The sequence below is a fragment of the Miscanthus floridulus genome, chromosome 18 (assembly GCF_019320115.1).
Source record: "Miscanthus floridulus cultivar M001 chromosome 18, ASM1932011v1, whole genome shotgun sequence".
Classification (NCBI taxonomy): domain Eukaryota; kingdom Viridiplantae; phylum Streptophyta; class Magnoliopsida; order Poales; family Poaceae; genus Miscanthus; species Miscanthus floridulus.
In genome coordinates, this window is record NC_089597.1 from 20,813,711 (window position 1) to 20,824,867 (window position 11,157).

At 45.6% G+C, this 11,157-nt stretch overlaps 1 protein-coding gene across 2 annotated transcripts; it reads right to left on the reverse strand.

The window, feature by feature from the left end:
- Positions 1-4,179: 4,179 nt before the first annotated feature.
- Positions 4,180-5,647, reverse strand: LOC136519550 (uncharacterized). 2 transcript variants are annotated; one of them, XM_066512938.1, is made up of 2 exons: positions 5,127-5,647; positions 4,180-4,462 (listed from the first exon to the last, which is right to left on the reverse strand). In XM_066512938.1, the coding sequence occupies exon 1, from the start codon at positions 5,591-5,593 to the stop codon at positions 5,168-5,170; it is 426 nt and encodes a 141-aa protein (XP_066369035.1). In that variant the 5' UTR covers positions 5,594-5,647; the 3' UTR covers positions 4,180-4,462; positions 5,127-5,167. The 2 variants fall into 2 exon arrangements, with proteins under 2 accessions (XP_066369035.1, XP_066369036.1); XM_066512939.1 differs by having other exon boundaries at positions 5,123-5,647.
- Between the last annotated feature and the right edge of the window lie 5,510 nt (positions 5,648-11,157).

An 11,157-nucleotide genomic window follows, 5' to 3' on the forward strand; every position in this document is an offset into this window, starting at 1 on the left:
TGAGTCGTGACTAAAAAGGAGATGCGGCCAAAAGATTTTATTCTATTATTTTATTTCCATTCATATGTCGAGTCTGCAGGTCGATCTGCATGCGAGTCTGTTGTAGATCAGGGATAGCCAGGGTACATACATGCTTACTCCGAGTCTCTTATAGATCAGATCAGCGTTCACTAGTAGAGAAATGATCTTTCATCCGTTTTGATTTTTGGCTTTAGTCTCGATGTTTTTTGTGTCCGGAAGTAAAGGAAGAATTAGTCCCGATTGAAACTACCAACAGGGACTAAAGGCCCCTGTCCTGGCACGCTTTCGTAGTAGGCCACCTTTAGTCCCGGCTGATAATACTAACTAGGACTAAAGGATGACCTTTTAGTCCCGGTTGGTGTCACCAACCCGGATTAAAGGTCTCCCACCCGGGACTAAAGGTACCCCACAGGTCAATTCAAAAGGAGAGTGTCCAGGACCCTGTCACATGTGGTGTACAGCTGAATTGGTAAGGAGTTTATGCGCGGGAAAAGAGGTCCTGGGTTCGAATCTCACACATCGCAAGAGGGGTCTCCCTATAATTTCGTTTATTTTTCTCCTGAGGATGGACCTTTAGTCCCGGTTATGTGACCCGGGACTAAAGGCCAGGACCTTTAGTCCCGGATTCGTAGTCCTGATTGGGAAACCGGAACTAAAGCCAGTTCTCAACCGGGACTACAACCCATTTCTCTACTAGTGATAGTTCGATGTCGTGACCGCCGTCCATCCAGCCCTTTCGCCGCCATAATAACCCACACCGCGACGACGAACTCGAAGCCCGGGGAATCATCGCGCCAACCTTCCAGGTTAAGGCGGTGGCGAGCGTGGCGGCGAGGAGCCACACGGCGAGCCTTGCCCGGCCTCGCGCCGCCGACCCCGGTGGTGACCGCTGGAAGCGGCGGAGGGACATGAACAGGAGGAGCAGGATGAGGTGGGAGAGGCCGACGAAGGCGAGGTCATGGCCGTCGCCAGCGCCATGGCGGAGGCGGAGGCAGAGCGCGAGGTTGAGGCCGAGGGCGACGCGGATCCCCACGGTGGCCAACAGCAGGCGGCGGCCGCGGGCGGGCGCCGTCGCTGGCGACGCGGGGTCGGCGTGGGCATCTGCAGAGGAGGGTCTGGGCGGAACGGCAGCCATGGTTGGTCGGTGCTGGGGGCCCAAGAGTTTCGACCTCGGATTTCACGAGACCTGGGGCACACGCGGACGCGGAACACATGTCATGATGACGTGATGCCTTCTCACTTACAGCTCACATGTTAGACGTTGCCCAGGTGGTCGCCCCCGGGTTGGGGGGGGGGGGGGGGTCCCCTCACTGGTCAATTGTCATGACTCATACGAATGACTTGACTTTCTAGCTTGCCTGAATCCAGTATACTTTTCGGAACATGAAAAAAAAGGAGAGAAGGGTGAACTACTTATTGCCAAAATAAGTACACATCTTATTTCTTAAATAACAATACATTTTATTTTTAACTAGCTTTAAATAAATTTAATATAAAAATAGGAGTATATTCTACTATCAACACTATGTCATAAATATCTACAATCTTTTATATATTTGATTCATTCTAAAAAATTGATTTCGAGAAAGATGATAAATGTAATTATTTTTGGAACCATCATCTGCAGGGTAGGATAGAGTACCTGAGAATGTGAAGAAACTATGCAAGAACTGATAAGAAACTACAAACTAGTAGACCACTAGAATCCTACGCTAACACGTGATCAGCCGACAGCAGCACACTGGAAAGTGGAACTACACTGTAACAACAGGCACTATAGGATGGAAATTTTTCGCCTTGTTTAGTTTCACCCTAAATTCCCAAAAAAATGTTACAGTACCTATCACATCGAATGTTTGCGGCCCGTGCATGGAGCATTAAATATAGACGAAAAAAACTAATTGCACAGTTTGGTGGGAAATTGCGAGACGAACGTTTTGAGCCTAATTAGTCCATAATTGAACACTAATTGCCAAATAAAAATGAAAGTGCTACGATAGCCCTAAATTCCAACTTCCTAGAACTAAACACGCGCTTTGTTGACTTACAAAAGGCAGTCACATCCATGTACTGGTTATAAGGTTATTAGGATCGAGACCCCGAGTAGTAGGTTTTTTTTTTTGACAGCAGGATTGTTATTTATTTGAGATCGTTGGATCGTATGCTCGTATGGTGTACTCTCTGGCAACAAGCTTACATGAGTAATAAGCATTCACACATGCGAAGCTAAGCTGCCTTAAAGTGCAAGCAATCTAATAAGAACCAGTGGCTCAAGCTGCTGACACGACGCCGACTGCATATGGAGCCGTTGGCTTCGCGCCGAAGCATATGCATTTCCAGATTTGAACACAAAGAACTTGAGTACCAGTAGCAATGGCAGCAACTGAGCAACTAGCGTTTGCACGGTTTGTGCGCCGCGCCGACTGACTAGTACAGATCGGAACACGACAGAATATTGATGTGCATCTGTCATCTGCTTGTTCAAACTAGCTCAAACACGAAATCCAGCAACTAGGATTCAGTTCAACAAATCGATTAACCAATAATGTGATGAAGCTGAGGGAAAACAAACCGTGAACACATCAGTCTGTTACAGTATATATCAGTTGGAGAGTTAGACTGTTAGACAGTATAGATCGATCGTACTACAGAAATGATTTTTTTTAGAGGCGTCTCCCTTTTCTAACAGAAGCGGTTGTTTTAACACGTCGTTACTAACCTTCGCGGGAGGCATTGCAGCTATACAACCGTTGCTAGAAATCAATTTTTAGAGGCGGTTCCATTAAGAAATCTGCCTCTAAAAATGTATCCATTTTTAGCGGCGGTTTCGTTAAGAGAACCGTCTATGAAAATCGATTGTCAGAGGCGGTTGCATTAAGAAAACCGCCTCTGAAAATTAGTGATTTTCGTAGACAATTCTCTTAAGATAACCGCCTCTGAAAATTGTATTAACCAAACCGTCCTAAAAATAGCTGCAACACAAATAAATTCATATCTGTTTTAAATGAAGTCGGATGAAGATAAACTTTATATCAAAATTGTAGAGCTCGACGAGATCTAAAACTTTGTAGTTGATAAATTTTTTGTTTGATATCATTTAGGGTTCCAAATATATAAATTAAATCTCAGATTTTAAATTACAATTTTTTTGAATTTTCAAATGACTTTGGATGGAGAAATGTTCTATATCAAAGTTGTAGTGCTCGACGAGATCTAAAACTTTATAGTTGAAAGTTTTCTCATTTAAGATTGTTTATGAGTTAAAATATTGTTTATAAGATTCGTACATATTAGTATAAATAGACAACATTGTAGAACAAGATACAAGAGATTGTGTGGTGCGGTGGTAGGGGATGAGACACGCGAGGAAGAGGTCATGGGCAATAAATCTTGTGAGCAGGAGGTCGGTCCTCAGGCCTTTCTAAAAAATGAGTGAAAAATAAATCTTGTGAGCCGGAGATCGGTCCTCAGGCCTTTCGACCATATTAAAAATATTTTTTTTATTTTTATTAGACTCTAAATGATTTTTGAAAAATTCTAAAAATTATTTTTAGGGGCTGTTGAGTCAACCGCCTCTCAAAATTATTTTAAGTTGCAGTTGTCTTAAGAAAACCGCCTCTGAAAATCAATTTTAGTTGCGGTTATCTTAAGAAAACCACCTCTGAAACTTATTTTTACAGTCGGTGGCATTGTAGCGGTTATTCAAACCGTCTCTAAAAAGCGATTTTAACTGCCTCTAAAAATCTTTTCTATAGTAGTGACTTACGGTTGCCATGACAGTAAATTAAATATAACAGGAGACCAAGTCAAAACAAATAAGATGATACAGCATTCTTGGGAAGCATAGCATTCGTTGTTATGCTGATATAAGAGCACGGAACGAGGAACATTAGTTTTTTTTACTCATAGAATTTTTTTATTTATCTAATTAAGTTTCCCCTTCCTCCGTCCTGAAACAATATAAAGGATTTAAGTTTATCATACATCAAACTATCCTAAATTTGATCAAACTTAAAGAGAACATATTGACACCTACTCCGTACCACATAAAAAAGGTGAATTATGGAACTACTTCATAATGTATTTAATAATGCTAATTTGATGTTCTGAATATTATTGCTCTTTCCAATAAACACGATCAAATCTGGGATAGACCTGCTCTCAAAAAAAAAACAGTTATAGCAGTACAAATAATTGTTCATTTTTCTTTTTGTTCCAATTTAGATCGCGGCTATTTATCTATTCACATAGTATAATCAACTTCCAGAGAGGAGAAACTTCACCCTATTTCTTCTTTCTGTAGTAAGCGAACCTTGACAACAGCTGGACAGCCCCATGCATCTCCTCTAAACAAACTTCAGTGCCTTCGTGCAGTCGTGCTGTAACCAACGTACCATAGTGTGAAAGGCTCCGATTCGAGGCTCCGATTCAAGTCGACGGACTAAAAATGAGATGTGAGGAACCATCATTTCCCCTTTCTTGTTAGAATAAAGCAAGAGATGCGTTCAGATTGTGCTGACTGGTGAAAGAATATTAACTATGTTCACTTGAGCTTATTCAGCAATATTTTTTAGTTATGAAATAGTATTTTTCTCTCACAACATTTCAGTATAAGCATGATTCATTTATTATTCTACTTATGAAGAATCCCCTCCATGTTCACACGTTGCAGATGCAGTTGAAATGGACATGTGAAAGCGACTGGCTAAGTTTAGTTTCTAAAAAGTTTTCCAAAAAGTGCTATAGCAGTCATTACATCGAATCTTGCGATACGTAGATAGAGCATTAAATGTAGACGAAAAAAAACTAATTGCATAGTTTGGTTGGAAATTGCGAGACGAACGTTTTGAGTCTAATTAGTCCATGATTGAACACTAATTGCTAAATAAAAACGAAAGTGCTACACTAGCCAAATTTCCAAAATTCGCGAACTAAACACGCACTGAAAGATTTAATTTGTTCCAGGTGAAACCAACAGAACCCAGAAGAAACCAGATGAAGCCGTCCACCACTTGTATTTTAATTATTTTCATTCATATGTCCTTTGACAGATGTGAGTCAGTCTGCAATTCCGCATCAGAGATAAGCAGAGGCTACATACATACTCTTGCTCCGAGTCCGAGTCTCAGACCCGCACAGATCTCGATCACTTGTCGCCATGGAGGAGGAACAGCATGCAGAAGCCACCAAGCACGGTGGCGGCGGCCATGACCCACGCTGCGACCGCGAAGGCCAGCGGCATGAGCGCGCCGATCTTCCAGGTGAAGGCGGCGGTGAGCGTGGCGGTGAGGAGCCACACGGCGAGCATGGTGCGGCCCCGCGCCGCGGACCCTGGCGGCGTGCGCTCGAAGCGGCGGAGGGAGAGGAAGAGCAGGTTGAGGTGCGAGAGGCCGACGAAGGCGAGGTCGTGGCCGCCGCGGCGGAGGCGGAGGCGGAGGCAGAGAGCGAGGTTGAGCCCGAAGGCGACGAGGATCCCCACGGTGGCCAAGGGCAGGCGGCAGCCGCGGGCCGGTGCCGGCGCCGCCGGATCCGGGTGGGGATCAGAGGAGGGTTTCGGTGGATCGGCGGCCATGGTTGCGTCACGTTGCAGCAGGAGTGAAGGACGGGCCGGGGACCGGGGTGGAAGGGTTTGGGATGGTTCCCCGACTGGTCAATAGACAATAGCCATTGACTCTAGACATGTCTAGCCACGTGACTTGGACTTTTTTGTCAATATTATAAATACTAGTATTTTTTTTTACTCATACACTCACAACGCGCATACCCGCTCATATGAACGCACTTACATAAATTCTACCTTTATGATCATCTTTAAAGATTGGGTCAACAAATCTTCGAGATTGACGAAGTCACCATAGACGCCTCGCTATCGACGGGAACGTTGCCTACTGCTGAAAACACAAACGCTGTTAAATCCTAAAACATTCGCTCCCATGAGAGTCAAGCCCGGGACCTGAGATGCTACTTAGACTCTTGTAACCATTAGGCTACATGCCCTTTCACATAAATACTACTGTCATATATTGTCTGTGCTAACGCACAACACTTACAATTGATTTGGTGCTAGAAGCTATAATCAGAAATTTATGCTTCTATTAATAAAGTGTGCTCTTGGAGTTTGGTACATTTGATATGGGTATACCAAGCACGTATGAATCACTTTATCAAAATTTAAATTAAATTTCTTTTGCTGTGTTCTCTTTTTCTAGAGCCTGTTTTCAAACTGGGAAAACAAGGGACTACAGTAGCACATGCAAATAATGTGTCACGGAGAAGAATCCTAGCACAACTAGATTCAGGTTCTTTGCCGAGTGCCTGAAGCACTCGGCAAAGATCAAATTGTACTCGGTAAAGCCTTTGCCGAGTGCGGCATTCGGCAAAGAACACACGGCAAAAAATTGATCGACAAAGACCTCTTTGCCGAGAGCTCCGGGGGCACTCGGCAAAGAAAAGCGACCGTCACAGCGCCGGTCCTGTTCACGGTGGCTTTGCCGAGTGCCAACCCTGCAGGCACTCGGCAAAGATTTTTTTTATTTTTTTTTAAAAAAATCTTTGCCGAGTGCTCCTTGGACGGTGCTCGGCAAAGTTTGATTTTTTTTTAAAAAAAAATCTTTGCCGAGTGTCCTCTGGTCGGCACTCGGCAAAGTTTGAAATTTTTTTTAAAAAAAAATTCTTTGCCGAGTGCCCTCTGGCCGGCACTCGGCAAAGTTTGATTTTTTTTGAAAAAATTCTTTGCTGAGTGCCCTTTGGCCGGCACTCGGCAAAGTTTGAATTTTTTTTAAAAAATTCTTTGTCGAGTGCCCTCTGGCCGGCACTCGGCAAAGTTGGAATTTTTTTTTAAATTCTTTGCCGAGTACCATGGTCATGGCACTCGGCAAAGCTGGAAAAATGGTTTTTCGTGCGCCCATTTTTCCAGCTTTGCCGAGTGCTGTGACCATGGCACTCGGCAACGAGGTCCTTTGCCGAGTGCAACACTTGGCAAAGTGACCCAAAACGACAATTTTTATTTTTTTTTAAATTCCATCATGACAATTAAATTCATACAAACATATATCACATATATATCTCATCCATCACATATATATCTCATCCATCACATATATATCTCATCCATCCGCACATATCACATCCATCACAATATATATCACATATATAATAATAAGTGCTCAAGTCCATCTAGATAAATCCACAAGTCCATCAAAGTCCACAAGTGCATCACAAGTATATCACAAGTCCATCACCAAGTGAACAACAAATAAAAAAAATACAACGTGCACTTATCTCGGCCACTGCGACTGTGGTGAAGGTCCATTCGGAGGTGCATGAGGTGGATTATTCGAACCACCGTCAGATGGAGACTGCACAAAGGAGAAAAGATTGCATGTAAGACAAAATTATTTGGATAGCTAATCTAGGAAGGTAGAGGCCATACAAGCAAAGCACAAGCGAAAGTAAAAAACTTTCATACTCACAGGAGTAGCTACAGCTGCAGGACGCGGAGGAGGAGGTGGAACCAACAACCCAGCTGGCAGAGAGAAGCCCACACGTTGCCCAAGCCCTTGTAGGAACTCTGTAATGTCCGTCAGCCTCTGCGCCTGGGCCTGCCGCTCGGTCCACTCGGCCTCCAGCTGGGCCACCATCCTCTGGTCCCCGGCCTCTAGCTCCTGACGTTGCCTCATTTCTTATTCTAGCCGGACCTGCAATATTTCACTCCAATGTTTCAGTAATACAAAGCTAATTAAGGTGTGTAAAGATCAATGTATGACGAGTAAAACAGGAATAACCTCGAGTGCGTCGACCCAGTGCTGTGCAGCGGTCGGCCGTATGCAAATGGCCGGGCTCTCGCTCGTGCTCCGTGCTCGGATCTGGGAGAGAGAGGGAGTAAAGGCCGTGTCGATGACGTCGTCGCTAAGCCAGAACCGCCCAAGCTTCTTGCCTTGCCCCTCCCTCATGACGGCCTCTCCATCGAAGTCCTGGGTGCTCGGATCGTGGTCTGACCCATGGAGCGACCTCGCCACCTCAGTGTACTCACTGATGCGGGAGTGGACGCTCGGGTTCGTGTATGCCTCGGGCGAGTCCTCTAGGTTGAAGGAGACGTTGGGCGTCGCCTTGCCCTTGTGGGTCATACACCATGCCTGGAAGTCCGAGCTAGCCTGGCCACTATGTGACGCCGACTGCGAGAAAGACAGCACGATGATTAGAAATCAGGCAGAACTGAGCGTTACAATAGATAAATGAATCCATGTACCCATGCTTGTTTGTATCCGGTGAGGCTACGGCTGCCTTGATGGTGTATTGGACCTTGCATCTGCAAACGATGATCTCGGGCATCCCTACGCATCTTGAGGTACTCCTCCGTGAACCACCTCTCCACCATCATCGCCCAACACTCAGGATACGCTTGGCACCACCATGGAATCATCTACACGTCATCAAGTATTGGACATATAAGAAGATCAAATTAAACCAACTTAATCTCAAAACGAATCAATATTGATGTTCTTCATGTACCTCAAGGTACTGCACCCGGGTCAGCTACATCTCTCTTGCGTCTTTCTTGGATTTCCTCCCTCCAAGCTTCGACCCATAGTAGGTTACGATGGCCTGGATGCGCACCTCGTGATGCATGTCAATGACGAGTTTTTTACAGGCTTTGGTAGTCACCTGTTCTGCCCTGGCCTCAAATCCCTCCTCGCATCTGTAATAAGTATGCATACAAAAGCGATGTATCCATTCATTATTTCAAGAAAAGTCCAATGAATGCGACGTATTGAGCAATGTTGTGCGAGAGAGACTTACCCAAAACTCTGCCTTCACCCGCGCCTCCTTGGTGGGGTACTCCGCATCAGTGGCGACGGCGTAGTGGTCAAACGAGTAGGCCGGCTAAAAGGTCCTTGTTTGGTTTTGGTAATTGAGTGACAACCTAGGTGGACTAATTGTGTTTATGTGAGATACACAGGTGATTAGTCCACAGGTACATGTGTGTGAGCAACATATGCCATGAAGGTGAAAATGGCTTGGAGATGTTGCAAAGCTCACACATGTGATGATGAAGGAGCTTAAATGCACATGAGACATGACATTGACTCATGTGATCAAGGTGGAGAAGATCAAGACAAGACTTGGCTTGATAGACCGGTTGCAAGCGTGAAGGGCAAGTCGAAGGCTTTGGAGTGATGGACCGCGTGGCGGTGAAGCTTGAGCAAGACTTGGCGCTGATGGACGATGGCAACGGTGAAGAGCAAGTAGAGTCAAGATCGATGAACCAATATGATCAGGTGATGATATGAAGTGGATCATATCATTGTTGATCATGTTGGTGCATGTGTTGCATCGACATTGAAGGAGATGGAATGGAATGCGCAAGGCAAAGGTATAACCTAGGGTATTTCATTTCACCGGTCATAGGTGTGTAGAGAAGTTTATGACCGGGTTTAGGATAGATGGCCGTACTATCAAGAGGGGCAAACTTGTTTGCATATCGGTCATCTAGTGCCACTTGAGTGATCTAACTTTGCATTGTCGCTAGGATCGAGTGGTGTGGCAAGTTGAGTGGCTAACATCCTTTCAGAAATGATTGTGAAAATGCTAACACACATACACATGTTGGTGTACACTTGGTGGTGTTGGCACATTTACAAAGGAGGTGGTGTTTATAGGGTTGAGATGGATTCGGCGCTTTCGAGAAAATGGAATGCCTATTTTCTATTGCGCCGAATGCAAATTCTTGGTGGTTAGCACATTGGAGCAAGAGTGAAGAAGTTAGAAGTGAAAACGAGTTGATCGCGAAGATGCTGGCGTCGGTCAACTGACTGGACGCTGGATCTGAATGCACCAGACGCTGGCAGGCTGACGTACGATGACGCAGAAGCTGGAGTGTGACTGGACGCTGGCTATGTCCGATCAAGTGTGACCGGACACGTCCGGTCGAGGTCGGTACCTTACTAGAAACGATCGGACGCTGGGGGTTCAACGTCCGGTCAGTTAAAAGCTGCTGCGTCCGGTCAGGTCAAGTGACCATTGGAATCAGGACACGTGGTCATCTGCGGGCGACCGAACGCTGAGGTCCAGCATCCGGTCAACACGACTGGAGCGTCCGGTCGGCCCGACCGTTGCCCAGTGAAGGGGTAACGGCTAGTTTAGCCCTTGGGGCTATAAATAGAAGTGGCCTTCGGCCATGGCTAGAGCGGAGCACCTTGGGGGACTTTGTGTCCATGCTTGAGAGTGCTTAGGAGCCCTCCATCTCACACATACTTGATAGCGATCATCCGATTGTGTGAGTGAGCGATTCTAGTGCGATTGCATCGTGAGGTTGCATCGAGTGGCACTAGGTGATCGAGTTGCAAGCCGGTGGTGCTTGTTACTCTTGGAGGTTGCCACCTCCTAGATGGCTTGGTGGTGGTCTCCGTCGAAGCGCGCAAGAAGCTTGTGCGGCGCTCTGGAGAAGTGCTTGTGAGGGGCACTTGTGCTCGCCCCGCGGGAGTCGCGAAGAGCAACTTTAGTAAAGCGTGTCATTGAGCTACCCTCACTCAAGGGGTAGGTTCTTGCGGCGCCCGACATGCGGGCTTAGCGGGTGATGCTAATTAGCCGCCGAACCACCAAGTGAGCGGTCGACACAACGGGGACTAGCGTGTTGGCAAACACGTGAACCTCGGGAGAAAAATCATCGTGTCAACTTTGTTCTTCCCGTTGGTTTGCATCCCCATTACACAAGCTTGCAATTACTTTTATACATATTAAGCTTGTGTAGTTGCTCTTGTAATTAGATAGCTTGTGTAGCTTGCTAATTACCTTCTTGCTTGTGTAGCATAGAAGTAGCTCCCTTGCGTGGCTAATTTAGTTTTAGTAACCTTGTTAGTCACATTGCTTAGTTTGTGTAGCTAAGTTTTTACGCTCTCTAATTAGGCATTGGTTGCCTTGTTATTGAGCATTGCTAGTGAGCTTAGTTAGCTTTGTGCTTTTGCTTACTAGCATGGGTAGGAGCTCCCTTGTTGCTTAAAGTACTAAGTGGCATAGGTTTGTGTAACCTTACTCCTAGAATTGTTTAGGAGAGCTCTAACTAGCCCGGCACCTTTGTTGCATAATTGTTATCTTTGCAAGGTGATAGAGAACATAGATAGAGGGGTGTAGTCTTGG

Coding starts and splice junctions, on each gene's coding strand:
- LOC136519550 (XM_066512938.1), bottom strand. CDS start 5,593: ATGGCCGCCGATCCACCGAAACCCTCCTCTGATCCCCACCCGGATCCG.